The sequence below is a fragment of the Aethalodelphis obliquidens genome, unplaced genomic scaffold (genome assembly GCF_003676395.1).
Source record: "Aethalodelphis obliquidens isolate GAN/ISIS:26980383/991018 unplaced genomic scaffold, ASM367639v1 scaffold18, whole genome shotgun sequence".
Classification (NCBI taxonomy): domain Eukaryota; kingdom Metazoa; phylum Chordata; class Mammalia; order Artiodactyla; family Delphinidae; genus Aethalodelphis; species Aethalodelphis obliquidens.
Window position 1 is genome coordinate 19,469,065 of NW_020837962.1, and position 17,262 is coordinate 19,486,326.

At 46.1% G+C, this 17,262-nt stretch overlaps 1 protein-coding gene across 3 annotated transcripts in view; it reads right to left on the minus strand.

The window, feature by feature from the left end:
* NINL (ninein like) overlaps window positions 1–17,262 on the minus strand; it is a 107,056-nt gene that overhangs the window by 54,496 nt on the left and 35,298 nt on the right. For all 3 annotated transcript variants that reach the window (XM_027118137.1, XM_027118139.1, XM_027118138.1), the window contains exon 2: window positions 4,205–4,398. In XM_027118137.1, the coding sequence (XP_026973938.1) occupies window positions 4,205–4,387 (183 nt within the window). In that variant the 5' untranslated portion in view covers window positions 4,388–4,398. The remainder of the gene's footprint in view (window positions 1–4,204; window positions 4,399–17,262) is intronic.

Here is a 17,262-nt window from a genome sequence, read left to right on the forward strand (position 1 = left end):
CAGGGATCGAACCCATGACCCCTGCATTGGCAGGCAGATTCTTAACCACTGCACCATCAGGGAAGTCCCTCAAGCTTGTTTTTTTTAAACCTCTCCTAACATAGTAACCATAATTGGCTTATACATTTTTTTGTTTTGTTTTGTTTTGTTTTGTTTTGATTTTGCGGTACGCGGGCCTCTCACTGTTGTGGCCTCTCCCATTGCGGAGCACAGGCTCCGGATGTGCAGGCTCAGCGGCCATGGCTCATGGGCCCAGCCGCTCCACGGCATGTGGGATCTTCCCGGACCGGGGCACGAACCCATGTCCCCAGCATCGGCAGGCGGACTCTCAGCCACTGCGCCACCAGGGAAGCCCAGCTTATACTTTTTGCCCAGTAATTCCAATACTTCACATCTTTGTGCTCTGCTTCTGTGGCCTGTTGTTTCTCTGGCTCTCACTCATCTTTATTTTGTGCCTAGTTATCCTTGACTATATGCTGGTTATTGTATATGACTGTTACTTAGGAAGAACTACAGACCCAGGATGAGGGAACTTTCTCAAGAGAGGACTTCTGTTTGCTTTTGCTACGTGCCTGAGGGCACCGCCTGTGCAAGACCACCTGATTTAAGTGCAAGGCCTGAGGTCACCTAGACCCCTGAGCGCACGCAAGCCCAGACAGCAAAGAGCACAACGGCTGATTCACTTACCCTATATCTTTACCCTACAGGTGCACCCTCAGGATCCTCCCTTAAACTGGGGGCTGGTTCATCAGTTTCTCCTTGGGTGAGCCTGTGTTTAGACATGCATTTCCCTGGCCCTTTAAAACCCCCAAATGACATATCAATTTCACAGTTGCTATTTAAGACCAGAAAATATTCTCAGGGCAAATGGGGTTTTGTGTGCTGAGCTGAACTTCTCTCGATACGTGACTTAGCATAGATTTTTAGGTTGTAATTCCCCCTGACTTGTTTGTTCTTTACCATTTTCAAGATCTTTTGTTTTTTCTATTTTGTTCAGCCTTTTTAGGAGCACTAACTGGAAGGTAGGCCTGAGTTTGCTAACCTGCCACTAGGACAATGTCTGAAGTCTCTTCCCTCTTTTATAGGGATGAGGCATAAATTTCATCATTTGGATCTACAAGAATGTATTGAACTAATCTCATATTCAAAAGGCTGTTTCCAGTCTTTTGCCATGTGAATCAATACTAGAATGAATAACCTTGCATAGAGCTCATTTCACAAAGAGAGACGTTGTATTGCTTTCATTTTTACATTCCTAGCTTCTAGATTTGCCTCGCACATAATAAGAGCTCAAAAGTACTTGTTGACTACATGGGAGCAGAATGAAATGGCCATTTTGCTTGATCCAATCTCAGATTTCTTTTGCATCTTTGATAATATTGATACTTATCAGCTGAATTTCTTCTGATCCATCAAACAGGAGGCAATCTGATTGCTGTTTTATCTGATACCATTTTGATTGTGCTTGTGTTTGCTTCTGTGCCCTCTCCCTTCACAGCTCATAAAAGAAGGAAGGGCCAGCCCATGGCATCAGGGGTTTGACCCAACAGGATACACCATCATCCCTGCTCGATCACGGACTCTCCTCACAAATGAAGAGGCTGGACCCTGTGATCAAGAATCACTCTCAACCTTAAAATTATTTTCAGTAACACTATGTTATCAATTATTTTTTGAGAGGAAAATTCTCTTTCTACCCAAATTTAAAATACTCAAGATAAGATCCTCACCACCGGTAAAGAAACATGAGAAATAACAAAACGCATATGGAAATTTCCCAAGTCACAGGACTCTTAGGCCACGTCAACTTTCTGGCTTGAAATTAGACCTGATAATGTTTCTTTAACGGGAAAAAGGAATTAAAAACAAGCATATTGGGACTTCCCTGGTGGTCCAGTAGTTAAGACTCTGTGCTCCCAATGCAGGGGCCTGGGTTTGATCCCTAGTCAGGGAACTAGATCCCGCATACCGCAACTAAGACCGGATGCAGCCAAATTAATTAATTAATTAAAAAAAAAAACACTCATAGCACTAAAAATTATCTTATTAATTCAGATATTATAATATTGTTTCTTCATTGTTATAACTGGATTACTGTATCAATGACTAACATTTCTGTGGTGTCATATATGTCAGTTCCTGCAAGGAAACTGAATATGTGATATTTGAATTGAAAAGCCGATCCATTCTCCTGGACAAAGGATTTATCTTGTTTTTCTTCAAAACTTCCTGAAATCTCCACCATTTGGTTTCTGTCACAGAAAATGGTGACAATTACCTGGATACTTCTGGCTTGACACTAGTGTCCCTAAAACCTCTACAGAATGTTCCACCTAAATGCTGGCTGTGTGCGCTCCCCCGCCTGTGGATGAAGCAGGGGAACGGTAACAGCCCTTTTCCCTTTGCAGCTACTCCAACACTGACCTTCCTCCAAGTGTAACTCAGGGTTTCGAGGTCACGCTCCCCTTCTCACAGACAAAGCACAAAGTAGAGAAAGGCCGGGAATGATACATCCTACAATGAATCTGGGCCCCAAAGTGATTCTTTTGGTTTTGAATTTTCCAAACTGTCAAAAATCATCAAAGGGGGCTTCCCTGGTGGCGCAGTGGTTGAGAGTCTGCCTGCCGATGCAGGGGACGCGGGTTCGTGCCCCGGTCCGGGAAGATCCCACGTGCCGCGGAGCGGCTGGGCCCGTGAGCCATGGCCACTGAGCCTGTGCGTCTGGAGCCTGTGCTCTGCAGTGGGAGAGGCCACAGCAGTGAGAGGCCTGCGTACCGCAAAAAAATCATCAAGGAAACCATCTGTTCATGCTGTTTTTTGTTTTGTTTTGTTTTGTTTTTGCCACACACGGCATGCAGAATCTTAGTTCCCTGACCAGGGATTGAACCTGTGTCCCCTGTGGTGGAAGCGCAGAGTCCTCACCACTAGACCGCCAGGGAAGTTCCTGTTTGTGCTGTTTTAACCAGAGTGTTGATTTTCACAAATGTGCCTTTCGCTTATCTAGCCTCCAAATACAATTCCAGGTGATATCAAGAGGGGCTAGGACATTTTCTATCAAGAACACACCTGATTCTTAAGTCCAGAAAGAAAAAGCAGGAACAGAGTAAAGAGACAGAAAAGGGTGCAGTGGGTTTGTGAGGCTGAGTCCTCCACGCAGGGGGTGCAGCACTGCTGACAGCTCTGGCCACACGGCCTCGGGGGAAGTAACAGGAGGTCAGATCCGCCTGGACCCGCCCCCAGGGCCAGCAGGGAGGGGTTTTTGGTTGTTCTTCTTCATTTGTTTTTGCCCAAAAGTCAACTCAGAATATTTGCAGCTAGATTTTTTTCTCATTTAAAATGAAAAGAGTTTTACTGAGTTCTGTGGGAAAAATGCCCTTCCTTCAAAGGTAAGATTATAGCCACTGGGTTTTTTTCTTTTTTGGGCTGCGCCATGTGGCCTGTGGGATCTTAGTTCCCTGACCGGGGATCGAACACAGGCCCCTGGCAGTGAAACCCCGGAGTCCTAATCGCTGGACCGACAGGGAATTCCAGGCACTCTTTTTAAAACGAATGTGTTAACATCTGGACACATTTAAGAAGCAGGAACACTAAGAAGCTTCTTAATGTTTCAATCAGGAAAGCAAGTTGTGGTCCAGGCTCCAGATTACCATTCTAGATGACCTTGAATTTCCTAGAGAAAAGAACTCTCTGAGTGCCTACTTCCTATCTGGGATAGATACACTCATAGAGATACACTCTGAACACAGGGAGCCTTGGTTCCTGCAACAGCAGTGGGCAATGTTCTGTCCAGCTGCTGGATGAATTTCACGCTGGGTAATTTTACGAGACAATGTGCCTTCGAGGTACTTTGCAGCTGCCTCTGAATGACCCAGTGTGTGAGCTGCGCACAGATCACTGTGTTTTGTGAACCACATGCACCACCCATACCAACCTTCCACTCCCTGGACGAATCACCCAAGCATCTTTCTGGAAAAAACAGAACAAAAACAAATCTCTGGAAGTTACTATGCTTTAAAACAGCAATCTTAAGGAACTTCTTTCTACAACATAGATGTTGCACAGAAGGAAAAACAGCACCCCATTTCCTCCTAACTCTCCTTTGATGAGTATCTCCAGTCAGTTGGTATTTCTCAGATGCCAGCAGCTATAACCACACACTCTCTGTGCTTTTCTTTGTGAGAATGAAGTCAATGAAGTTACCCACCCTGGCAAAGTGGTCGTTTCCAAGAAGTGTTTGCAGAAGGACAGGCAGCTGCTTTTCCAGATGAAGCTTCAGGCAGAGTTGGGTCAGCTCCTCCCGGTCCAAGAAGCCTGTCCCCGTGGTGTCACAGCTGCTGTAGACATCCCTGAGCTGCGAGACATAGTGGCTCTCTTCCTCTTCGTCCATCCCATCGCAGGCTGCATGCAGGGAGAAGACAACGGTGCCCTCTGACTGCCACTCCCACCTCCCTCCACGGCAATGCACCAGGCAGTGTGGCCCAGGGCAGGGGAGGAGCTGGCGTGTGGGAAGGGGCACCAGGGTCGTCTCAGGACACGTGAGGCTGAAGGAAATCAGGAGAGGCCAGAAACGTGTTCCCACGGGACTCGTTCTCCCTCACTGGCTCAAAGAACCAGAATTACTTTGTTCTGTAAAAAAGTATCTATTACAGAATAATCAGAAAAAAAGAGATAAAGAGAAAGAAAATCATGCAAAATTTCACCACCTGAAAAAAAAATCATTTTACTACTTTGGCAAATATACATTCTACTTTTTCTCTAAACGTATACACACAGGGCCGGCTGGACGCCTGGCACACTTGCCCGAACTTCTGCCCCAGGATTCCAGTCTTGGGCAGAACTCAGGCTGGAGGTCAGAGGGCACCGAGGGCCCTCCCAGGAGCAATGACAGGCCATCCCCCTCCTGAGAGAACTTGCTGGTCTGCCGCCTCCCCCCGACCCCTGCCTCCATGCAAGGGCTGATTCAGGGGCGAGGACCCTGCACACTCAGCCCACATCCCCTCGGTCATGCCAGCTTTGCCCAACACACAGGTCAGCTCCTGACCACTCAGAAACACTTCTTTTTCTCTCCTTTCCCTCATCCCCAGAAATCTGAGACACTGTCCCAAGACAGCAGGTGATTCGACTCTGGCCATCCAGGCACAGGCTAGTGGTGTGACTCAGGCCCAGCATTCTACAGGTCAGGCAAAAAGATCTTTCAGCCGCCATTTGCTATGACACTTCCTAACCCCCACCCAAGATAAGGTCCATGCTTTGCTTTCAAAGTCCTGGGAAAAACACTGGGAGAAAGGAGGCACTGCTTCTGGTCATGTGTGCCCTATGGAATTCGCCCTCCTCTCGCCCCAATGATTGGCGGGGGATGGGGGGGTCTTTCTGTAGCTGAGATACCACATGACAAACCTCAGTGCTGAGATGGGCCAGGAAGGCTTGGAAAAACTCCAAGGGCACCTTCATCTGGGAAATACAGTCCGGGCTCAGGTCTGTACCACAACCACCGCATTGAAGTCACACTGATGCACGCGGATTCCCCGGGACTCCAGAGTCCCAGAAAAGGGCTCAAGTGACAAGTCACTGGACACTCTAAATACCTTGGAACTATGGAAGGTCTCAGGGGTCATGTAGAAGTCTGAGTGGGGCTCAGAATCCTGCTGTTCACACACCCCCATTTGCTGGAAGCTGAAGGCATTGATTTGGAGGGGGATACATGTGGGAGGGGAGAGGGGAGTAACCCAAGACACCCACGCAAGCACACACAGGCAGAGAGAGAGACAGAGAGAGAGAAACTAACATCCCCAGAGAGATGAAGGAAAAACATTAAACTCATGCAACAAGATAGACTACTGGACAATAGGGATGATTAGACACCAAGGGAGGTTTCCTGACATTGACGTATGATAATCACAATAAAAAATTCAATGGCAACACTGGAAGACAAGGACAAAATACATCTTCTATTAAGTGTACCCGAATAAAGAGACCAAAAATGAGACAGAGAAGAAAAGGAAATTAGAAATCAATAAAGTAACCAAAAAACATAAAGACAGACATAGACCAATGGAACACACTTGAGAGCCCAGAAAAAAACCCTTGCATACGTGGTCAAATGATTTTCCAAATGGCCAAGACCACACAATGAGGAAAAGACAATCTCTTCAATAAACGGTGCTGGGAAAACTGGATATCCACATGCAAAAGAATGAAGTTCAACCCTTACTTTACACCATAATCAAAAATGAACTCACAATGGATTCAAGATCTACACATAAGATCTAAACTATAAAATTCTTAAAACAATAAAACAGAGGAAAAGTTTCATGATGTTAGATTTGGCAACGATGTCTTAGATATGACACCAAAAGCACAGGCAACAAAAGTAAAAATAGACAAGTGGTACTATATCAAACTTAAGAATCTGCACATCAAAGAAAACAATCAACAGGGTAAAAAGGCAACCTACATACAGAATGGGAGGAAATAATTTGCAAATCATACATCTGCTAAGAGGTTAATGATCAGAACAAGTAAAGAACTCCTATAACTCAACAACAGAAACCAGTAACCTGATTAAAAAAATGGGCAAAGGACTTGAGTAGACAATTCTCCAAAGAAGATACACAAACGGCCACCACATGGCCAAACACATGAAAAGTGCTCAACATCTCTAATTAGGTCCACACAAAACAAAACCACAGTGAGATATTATCTCGCACCCACTAGGATGGCCACTATAAAAAAAAACAAGCAAACAAAAAACAGAAAACAACAGGTGTTGGTGACGATGTTGAGAAATTGGAGCCCTTGGGCACTCTTGGTAGGAATGTAAAATGGTGTAGCTGCTGTGGAAAACACTATGGAGGTTCCTCAAAAACCTAAAAATAGAATTACCATATGATCCAGCAAATTCCACTTGCAGGTATACACCCCAGAGAACTGAAAGCAGGATCTCAGAGTTATCTGCACTCCTATGTTCCCTGCAACATTATTCACAACAGCCAAGAGGTGGAAGCAACCCAAACGTCCATTGACAAAAGAATGGATAGAGAAAATATCAATAAAATGGAATATTATTCAGCCTTAAAAGGAAGGAAATCCTGTCACCTCCCACAACATGGATGAACCTTATGTTGAGTGGAATATGCCAGTCACAAAATGACAAATGCTGTATGACTTCACTTCCGTAAGATAACTAGTCAAAATCAAGGAGACGAAGTAGAGTGGTGGGTGCCAGGGGCTTGGGTAGGGGGATAGGAAGGGTTGCTCAGCAGGTACAGAGTTTCAGTTTTGCAAGATGAAAAAGTTCTAGAGATCTGTTACACAGTAATGTGGATACCAGTTAACACTACCGAACTGTATATTTAAAAATGATTAAGAGGGTAAATTTGTTTAAATTTTATTTTATTATTTATTTATTTTATTTTATTTTATTTTTGGCTGTGTTGGGTCTTAGCTGCGGCATGCAGGATCTTCATTGAGGCATGCAGGGTATTAGTTCCCTGACCAGGGATCAAACCCACGTCCCCTGCATTGGAAGGCGGATTCTTTCCCACTGGACCACCAGGGAAGTCCCAAGAGGGTAAATTTTATATCATCGTGTTTTTTACAATTAAAAATTTAAAAATAAGAAAAAGCTTTTTTTAAGGAAAAAAAGTTCAATATTTGGTGGCTTGCTTTCTGAAATTGCCTGGTTCTGTTCTGTGGCACTTTTACCTGGATTTTCTTTCCTTAAAAAAAAAATTCAATATCGACACCCCAAGTCCAGGCATCCTCTAAAAGCCCAGGGAAGGCAACCAGCTGATGGGAAGGGGGGTTCTGGAAAAATACAAGACTTTTCCAAGCAGAGAGACTGCAAAGTCCCACCGTGAGGGCCAACAAATAAAAACATCCAGACTGAGTAAATCCTCAAGAAACTTCAGAGCAAACAAACAAGTCCTAAAAATGTCTAGAGAGAAAAGCCATTCTGCACTCAGCGCCAGGCGCGACTCCTGCAGCAAAAATGGGATTGGAGGCTGAAAGACATCCTGAGGAAAGCGCACTTTCCACCAGTCTGGAAGCTAGCGGACGGGTACTTCAGCCAAGGAGGAGGAAGACGCAGGTTGTAGATCTGGGTCCCCTGCAAGCAGTGGACACCGTTCTAGGAGGGTGGCCTGGGGCAGGGCCACAGTGCAATCCACACAAACTGGCCACTAGGGACCCTACGGTCCCGTATCGTGGGACCATGTGGAAAACAACATGGGTGGTTTCTTCTTCTTTTTTAAAAAATATTTATTTATTTACTTATATGGCTCCGCCAGGTCTTCACTGTGGCATGTGAGATCTTCGTTGCCACGTGAGGGATCTTTAGTTGCGGCACACAGGCTCTTTTAGTTGCAGCGGGATCTAGTTCCCTGACCAGGGATCAAACCTGGGCCCCCTGCATTGGGAGCTCAGAGTCTTAACCACTGGACCACCAGGGAAGTCCCCAACATGGGTGGTTTCTGACAGAACTGATGGACCATTTGGAAAAGAATAAGGATGTTAAAAAGTGATTATGGAAAAACCAAGAAAGCCTCCGTAAAGCCAAGCTGGGCACAAGAATGGAACTGTGACTGTGCCCCAGACAGCGTCCCTGTGGTAGGTGGACAGTGCGTCTTCCGTGGGGGGTGGGAGAGACAGGGAAGCCTCGAGGTGAGGGCGATCCGAGGTAGCAGCCTGCCCGCTTATGGCCCAGGGGATGTTTCTCAGGCCTCCATAAAGCAGCTCCAGACAGGAGTCCAACGGCATTTAGCACCTCCACAGCTGCTGTGCGCCCTCCTCACCTGGGGAACTGGCTCCACCTCCCGCCGGCCCCCCACAGTGAGACCCTGAAGCCAGCACAGAGCCCGAGTTGAGAGACTTGCCCTGGTCAGCGGTCGGGGTTGCTGACTTGAGCTCTGGCCCATCCAAACCCTCTCTACTGGGAGTACCACGTCATCAACCAAAATGGGAGTGAAGGGCAGGGCGGGGACGGTGCCGCCTCCCAGATGGTCTGCTTAGCGGGATGATCTCGCTAAGCAAGGGACCACTGTGTCCTCACTTGGGCTCTTCCTCGAAAGAAGACACTAACCCTTGTGCAGCCCCCCCACCCCACCCCACCCCACCCTGCGTCTGCTCTTGCCTTGGGTTCTGAAGGCCTCCCTCCAGCAGGCCTCCCTCCTCGGCCCGTCCACCTGCTGCTGGTCCACTGGGTGGGCATGGGGCGGGCAGGGATGGGGGCTCAGCAGGCACCGCATCTCAGACACAGCAGGAGGTGACGGAGGATGCTCTCAGGACACGCAGCTGCACAACCCTCCACACTGGTTTGCAAAGTTGGCTCTTGGTGTCCGGTGGGTAGTTAAGACAAGTGCTCAAACAGACACTGAAATGGACTGGATTGAGGTCAACCCCCTTCAGGTCCCAGGATCTGACCCCCCGAGCCTCCAGGCACCAGATCCCCCCTTAAACCCTGCTGTCTGCACGTTAGTGGCATCACTGCAGCGTGGGGAGCCCAGAGGCCACCTTCCTGCTGCCGAGGTCAAAGGAGGCCGGCCAAGGGCTCCCTGATAACATTTTAAAGCATAAGAATCTTCCTGAACCGTGCAAAGGCCACCCTAAAAGACCCCAGACATGGGCAACACTGCCTTCACAGCTGAGGTGATCCATCCCCTATCCCCATGCCTCTCTGCAAGGCTGCAGGGCCCTGGCCAGGCTCAGCTCTGGGCCAGTCAGAGCTTCTGTCAAATTGGGTCTAAAACACCACCTTTGCTGGGCTGCTGAGGGGAGGGGCAGGTTCCAGGCCCTGGTACTCATCACACCACGAAGGACAGCAGAATCACCATCCCGCACACCGGTCCCCAGGCTCCTAGCCTTCCTGCTGCTCAAATCCTATTTCCAGAAATGTGTCACTGGGAAACCCTGCTCCTCCCGACTGGGAAAAGCAATCAACCTAAACCACAGAATGCAACAGTGAGAAGGACAAGGACCTTAACCATGCCCCTCCCAGCAGGGAAACTGTAGCTCTGTTCAGACGCCCTGAGGCCTGTGTGTGAGGGCAGAGAACGCCGTCCCCTAGACGACCCCTTGGTTCTGTTTCTTGCACAGAACCCCGGGAAGGAGAAGAGAAACAGGGGACCTCTCAGGCGGGGCCCCGCCTCCTGCGCCACCCATCCTCGGCGCCCAGGCCTACTCACAAGCGAAGTGCAGGCCGCACAGCCAAGTGGTCGTTATAAATAATAAACACCCAAGGGCCTCTTCAGTTTCTTCTTCACCCAAACTGAATTATTTAATCCTCTCTGGATTCCACAAATGCATAAATGTCCACACATCGAAACTATCAGAAAACCCAGCTGCGTTCAGTGCTGACTGCAGACGGGGGACAATGTTCCAGGTAAAGAGGAGCCCTTGGCTTATTACGGTTTGATTCTTTTGAAACTGGAATCAGTAGACTCTCAACAATTCTAATGCTCTAAAGCTTAATTAAATATATGAGCATAAACTTTGCTACCAGGTGAAGCAAAACACTGTTTTCATCCTGGGGAGAAAAACCTGCCCTCAAACAAACTGGATACAGGCCAAGAAACAGCTGCTGACCAGCACCCTGCAGGACCACGCAGCCCTCTGGAGGGAAGGTGTAGGTTTGCATTTAACTGATGCACAGCGATGAGGGAATTTAATCTGTGGCCCTGGAAACCCGCTGGGTATCAAGGACAGGGAACCACAGAGAACTGTGGTCTCTCACAAGCAGCTGGGTGTGCCGATGTCTGTGGGCCCAGAGCATCGCACCCAGAAACAACTCCAAACAAGGCCCTCCATAAAAACCTGTAAAAGCCTGCTGACCCAGAATGAACAGCACCAAGGTAGCATTCTAGATGGGACGTTCTGTATCTGGAAAGATGTTACGACCCAGATAAAACACTGAAGCCCAGCCTTGGGTTCCAGAAGAGCAGGTCTTGGCACCATGTCAAATAGCCTTGGGGTTTGTAATCAACCTCCATACTTCAGCAGTTCTGAGCTTGTAGGATTAATTTCTGCATTAACTGTTTTCATGTCTTCTTTCTTGTTTTTCAAAACTTATACTGTTTATTGGGCTTCCCTGGTGGCTCAGTGGTTGAGAGTCTGCCTGCTGATACAGGGGACATGGGTTCGTGCCTGGGGCCGGGAAGATCCCACATGCCGCAGAGCGGCTGGGCCCATGAGCCATGGCCGCTGAGCCTGCACGTCCGGAGCCTGTGCTCCGCAACAGGAGAGGCCACAACAGTGAGACGCCCGCGTACAGCAAAAAACAAAAAAACTTATACTATTTATTTACTTTGCCAACATCGGCCCTAACTATCTCAGCAATAAGGCTTGAGAAGCTATCATTTATATTAAAGGGATTTTCCAATCCCAACAATATAAAAATAAGCTGATGCGTCATTTAATTGGCAATTAATATAGTATTTGCTCTTCCTACAAAGTAGATATTTAGACTAAAAACTATAAGGATATCAAACTCTAAAATTGTCCTAGAAAACCTGCTTTCTAGGGTCTCCTCAAGAAAACATTGTGGGACCCACTCACCTAACATAACCTAACATAAAAACTTTGTACCCTTTGGTTCCTAAAGATTTTTATAACCACATGTACTTCTATTTGTGCTAGGACTATAGCTATAGACCCAATGGTTATAAAACATCTACATAACTGTAGTTATACATATTATACATACATAATTAGTTATGCATATACAAGGTTATCCACATAAGGTTCTACATACAAAAAAATGAGCTTTCTCTATATGTATCGTTACATATGTGTAAATGTAGAAAACCTACTCTCAGTGTTAATATCAACTTCTAACTTAAATTCAACTAGAAAATTCTACCATAAAGAAAGCAATAGTTTCTCTTCTTTACTAAAAATAGCCAATAACAGTGTAGAAGAAATGACAGAACTGGAAAATTACAATTTTGAATCCCCGTTGTAATAGGTGATAGGGTAAGAATCATTAATGTATGATTAAAAACAGTGGGGAGGGAAAAAAAAACAGTGGGGAGGGAATTCCCTGTGGTTAGGACTCTGTGCTTTCACTGCCGAGGGCCTGGGTTCAATTCCCTAGTCAGGGAACTAAGATTCCCACAAGCCACACGGTGCAGCCTAAAAAATAAATAGATAAAAATAAAAATAAAAACACTGGGGAGAGGTGACGTCATGCAAAGTGGCAGGGGACGACACTCCACCAAAGCAAAACTGAGCCATAAAGAGTGACTGGAAGGAGCTATATTGAAACTCTGGAACCAGATCAGACACTTAGAGCAAGGTGATGAAAACAGGGGGCTGATGTTTGTAAGAGAGCAGCGATCAGAACCCCAAAGAGCGCCATTCAATCACCCATTTCACAGATGAGGACCTGATATCCTATAAGTAAGCACAGAGGTGGATTTCCTCAGTCAGCTGAAGAATGTGGACGGAGCATACACGGGCACAGGCAGGGTGCAAAGGGAATGTTTCCCTGCCATTCCAAGTGTGTGGTGCTTCCCTTAAGCTCCAGGTGAGACCTTCTATCCATGTAAATGCCTGCTGATGCTTATAACTGTACACACTGTTATACAGCTCAGCAACCAAAGAGCATCCCCCATGGGTTCCCTGTTGGTCTCTTCTCCTGTCTTAGACTTTGATGGCTTTCAAGAGGTACCAAATGGGTAAAACCAAGAGGCTGGAGCTGCTCACACTCACTGTTCACAGCTCCATCCAATTCTGTCTCAATGGCATCACGTTGGTAGCTTAAAATCTTCTCTGGTGGGACTATTTACACACAGTCGTTGGAAGATGCTACAGTTCAGGGCTTTGGGGGGCAGTTGCGTAAAGCTTTATCAATATACTACACCACGGCTAGAATATAAAAGACTGATCATATCAAGTATTGGTAGAGACATGGAGCAACTGGAACTCTCAGATCTTGTTAGTGGGGGTATCAATGGCACAAGAGCTCCAAAAACCTGCTCAGTTTTATCCACCAAAGTCAAATACATATCCACTCTACAACATGGCAATCCAACTCCTAGGTACCTACTCAACAGAAACCATGGATTTGTGTACCAGAAGACACACTTTCTTAGGCAGCATTATTCATAGCACCCCAAACTAGAAGCAATCCAAATATCCATCAGCAGTAAAAATAAGTAATTGGTGGCATATTCTGGGAAACTGTAAAGCTATGGAGAGGAATGAACTACATGACAACCTCAATTTTACAAACATGATGGAAGAAGCAGATATTGCATGATTCCACTTGCATTAAGTTCAGAAGCAGGAAGAATCAATCCATAGTGTTAGAAGTTAAGATAGTGGATGGCAGGGAGGGAATAATAAATAGGAGAACATATGAGGGGCTGTTCTGGGGTTCCTGAGATACTCTGCTTCTGACTAGGATGGCGGTTGCATGGATGTGTTCACTGTGACAGTTCATCATTATCTGTGCACTTTTCTGTGTGTGTGTGTGTGTGTGTGTGTGTGTGTGTGTGTGTGTATACAACTATATATATACATATCTATATATATACACACACACACATATATATACACATACATATATATATATATATATATATTTACTTATTTATGCATGCATGCATGCCGCCTCCTGGTATATAGGATCTTACTTCCCTGACCAGGGATCTAACCTGCGTCCCTGCAGCGGAGTCCTAACCACTGGACTGCCAGGGAAGCCCCTCTGCATTTTTCTTCCATACGTTACACTCCAACTTCAAACAGTGAAGAGGAAGAGTATTAGAAACGCTGATGGCACGTCCCTGGTGGTCCAGCAGGTAAGATTCCTCGCTCCCAATTGCAGGGGGCCCGGGTTCGATTTCTGGTCAGGGAACTAGATCTCACCTGCCACAACTAAGACCAGCCACAGCCAAATAAATAAATAAATATTTGAAAAAAACAAAACGCTGACCTTCCACACCCACCTCCTGGAACAGTGGCAGGTACGTGTTTTACGACGGACTCCTGTTGTTTTGTCACGGCTAGAAGACGGATGTTTTAGGGAAATAAAGCAAAACAAAGCAAAACTGCCAACTGTTTCCCCAAAGCCACTCCTGTCGCCCCTCCCCAAGGTGATTTCTAAAACTGTATAAGTATTTTCTGTAAGACTCTTCATAAGACCTGGCAGCTCTGGCTCCTTCACTCCACTGGTGTGACGGAACCAAAAACATGCAAAGCCATGGAGTCCATGCTGGGTAAACAGTCGCACATCATGTGGCCTAAACTGCTTCTCACAGATGCTACAAAGTCAGACACTGCCCAAGACAGGAAAAATAGGACACACTTGACAAATTGTCTAAAAGTGAATCATACTTCAGCTGTACTCTTCATGGAGCAATAAAAAGAATAAATAAAAAGAAAAGTGACTCTGACATACCCTAATTAAAGTCAACAAAATGCTATGGGCTTGTCCTTAAGAATCTTGGGGATATTAAAATAGCCTGCATGTAAGGAACAGTGTATGGGGGACCATATCTCTCTTAGTCTGTTATGGCTACTATAACAAAATACCATAGATGGTAGTTTATAAACAATAGAAACTTATGGCTCACAATTCTGTGGGCTGGAAGTCCAAGATCAAGGCGCCAGCCTGGTCACGTTCTGGTGGGGCCCACTTCCTGAGTCTTACGCTGGCACCTTCTTGCTGTGTCCTCACCTGGTGGAAGGGATGAGGGAACTCTGTGGGGCCTCCATATAAGGGCACTAATCTCATTCGTGGGGCTCCACCCTATTGACCTACGTCAGCACCTCCCAAAGACCCCATCTCCTGACACCACCACGTTTGGGGGTTAAGATTCCACATATGAACCTAGGGAACACACACACTCAGAGTACAGGAGTATCTTCCAAGCTCAATTCTAGAACTTCCTAAACATTCCAAAGCTAACTTCTTCAGCCATCACCATATGTGAATTACACCATGCACTTTTATTTAAGGGAAAAGAAAGCTTACAAGGTAAAGTGGCTAAGATATTATTATGAACCAAATGTTTGTGTCCCCTGAAATTCATATGTTGAAGGCCTAACCCCTCAGTGTGGCTGTATTTGGAGATGGGGCGTCTAAGGAAGTAATTAAGGTAAAATAAAGTCACAAGGGTGGGGCCCTGATCCAGTAAGATTCATGTCCTTATAAGGAGAGACACCAGAGAGCTCTCTCCCCACAGGTGAGCTAAGATGTGAGCAGACAACAAGAAGGCAGTCGTCTGCAAACAAGGGGAGAGTCCTCACCAGAACCAACCCTGCTGACACCTGCATCTCCGACTTGCAGGGTCCACAGCAATGAGAAATGAACTTGTATTGTTTCAGCCATCCAGTCCATGGTACTTGTTATGGCAGCCCAAACAGAATCATACAGATTTAACAGCTTTTGAGAATACGTATTTCATCTTTCACATATGGAAGGAAATAAAGTAAAAGACTTCTTATTTTTTTTAATATTTATTTATTTATTTGGCTGTGCTGGGTCTTAGCGGTGGCACTCGGGATCTAGTTCCCTGACCAGGGATCGAACCCAGGCCCCCGGCATTGGGAGCACAGAGTCTTAACCACTGGACCACCAGGGAAGTCCAAATGACTGATTAAGAAAGATTCACGAACAAACATTTCCTAAGCCCCTTCTATATGCTAGGCTCCAGATGCTGCTCTCATGAACTAATGTTAGTAGCAAGGATTTTGCTGATGATTCCAAGGCAGAAATCGATGGAAATGAAGAGACCACTGGAAAGGCCTCTGACTTGACAGAAGACTTGGCTAGAGATACCGCCACCAGCAGAGGGAGGTTCAACCATGTCTGGGTAGGAACTGGTCATGCAGAGACGTCCAGTTTGTGCAGCATGTGAAGTGGGCTGGTTGGGTATGAAAACACAGCCAACCAAGAGGAAAACTGGCTTGTGAACACACGGATGCTTGATTAGTCCAGGTGAATCATTAATTTTAGAAATCCATGAAGATACAAAGATAGAAACTATCAGATGAGCAGAAACTCATGGAGGCTGCAGGGTCTACGCCATGCAGGCTGGGTGGCAACCTGTCAGCAGAGGGAGGGGAGGCCCCGCTTGGCACTGCCTGTGATGGGACCTCCTGTGGGACTGGGAGACATCGAGTCTACACCGGGGCAGGAGGAACAACACAGACCCCTGCCTGCTCCACAGATTTCGCCTTAAATTTCTGAAAGTCTCCAATATCAGACAAGGACCTGCACTGCTAGATTCCCCAGAGCTTTGCAATTCATTGCTACATTTGTCACAAACATTTTTTTAAAGATTCAAATTTATTAGTAAATGCTTTATTATCTGAATGAAAACTATTCACTAATCTGACTAGTTACAAAGTTAATAACAAAAAAATTAGTAACCTTCACTCCTATAGTCAAATAACAAGCAGTTAGTAGATATAATGAAGAAAAAGGCCTATTTACATTAAAATAAATACACAGGATGGGCTTCCCTGGTGGCACAGTGGTTAAGAATCCACCTGCCAATGCAGGGGACACTGGTTTGAGCCCTGGTCTGGGAAGATCCCATGCCACAGAGCAACTAAGCCCGTGCGCCACAACTACTGAGCCTGCACTCTAGAACCCACAAGACACAACTACTGAGCCCGCGTGCCACAACTACTGAAGCCCACAGACCTAGAGCCCATGCTCCACAACAAGAGAAGCCACCGGAATGAGAAGCCTGCACACCACAACGAAGGGTAAGCTCCGCTCCCTGCAACTAGAGAAAGCCCGCATGTAGCAACAAAGCCCCAACAAAAATAAATAAATAAATAAAATAAATACACGGGAATAAGCTTAAGGAATGTGCAAGATCTGTATGAAGAAATGTTTTAATGTTCCTGAAAGGCACAGAGAAAAGACTTTAACAAATGCAAAGAGATACCACGTTCTTGCAGAAGGAGGCACAAGTCTCCTTCATCTATACATTTAACGTGTCTGCAGTAAAAATATAATGGGGGGGCTTCCCTGGTGGCGCAGTGGTTGAGAGTCCGCCTGCCGATGCAGGGGACACGGGTTCGTGCACCGGTCCGGGAAGATCCCACATGCCGCAGAGCGGCTGGGCCCGTGAGCCATAGCTGCTGAGCCTGTGCATCCAGAGCCTGTGCTCCTCAACGGGAGAGGCCACAACAGTGAGAGGCCCGTGTACTGCAAAACAACAACAACAACAACAACAACAACTATATATATATATATATATATATATATATATATATATATATATATATATATATATATATATATATATA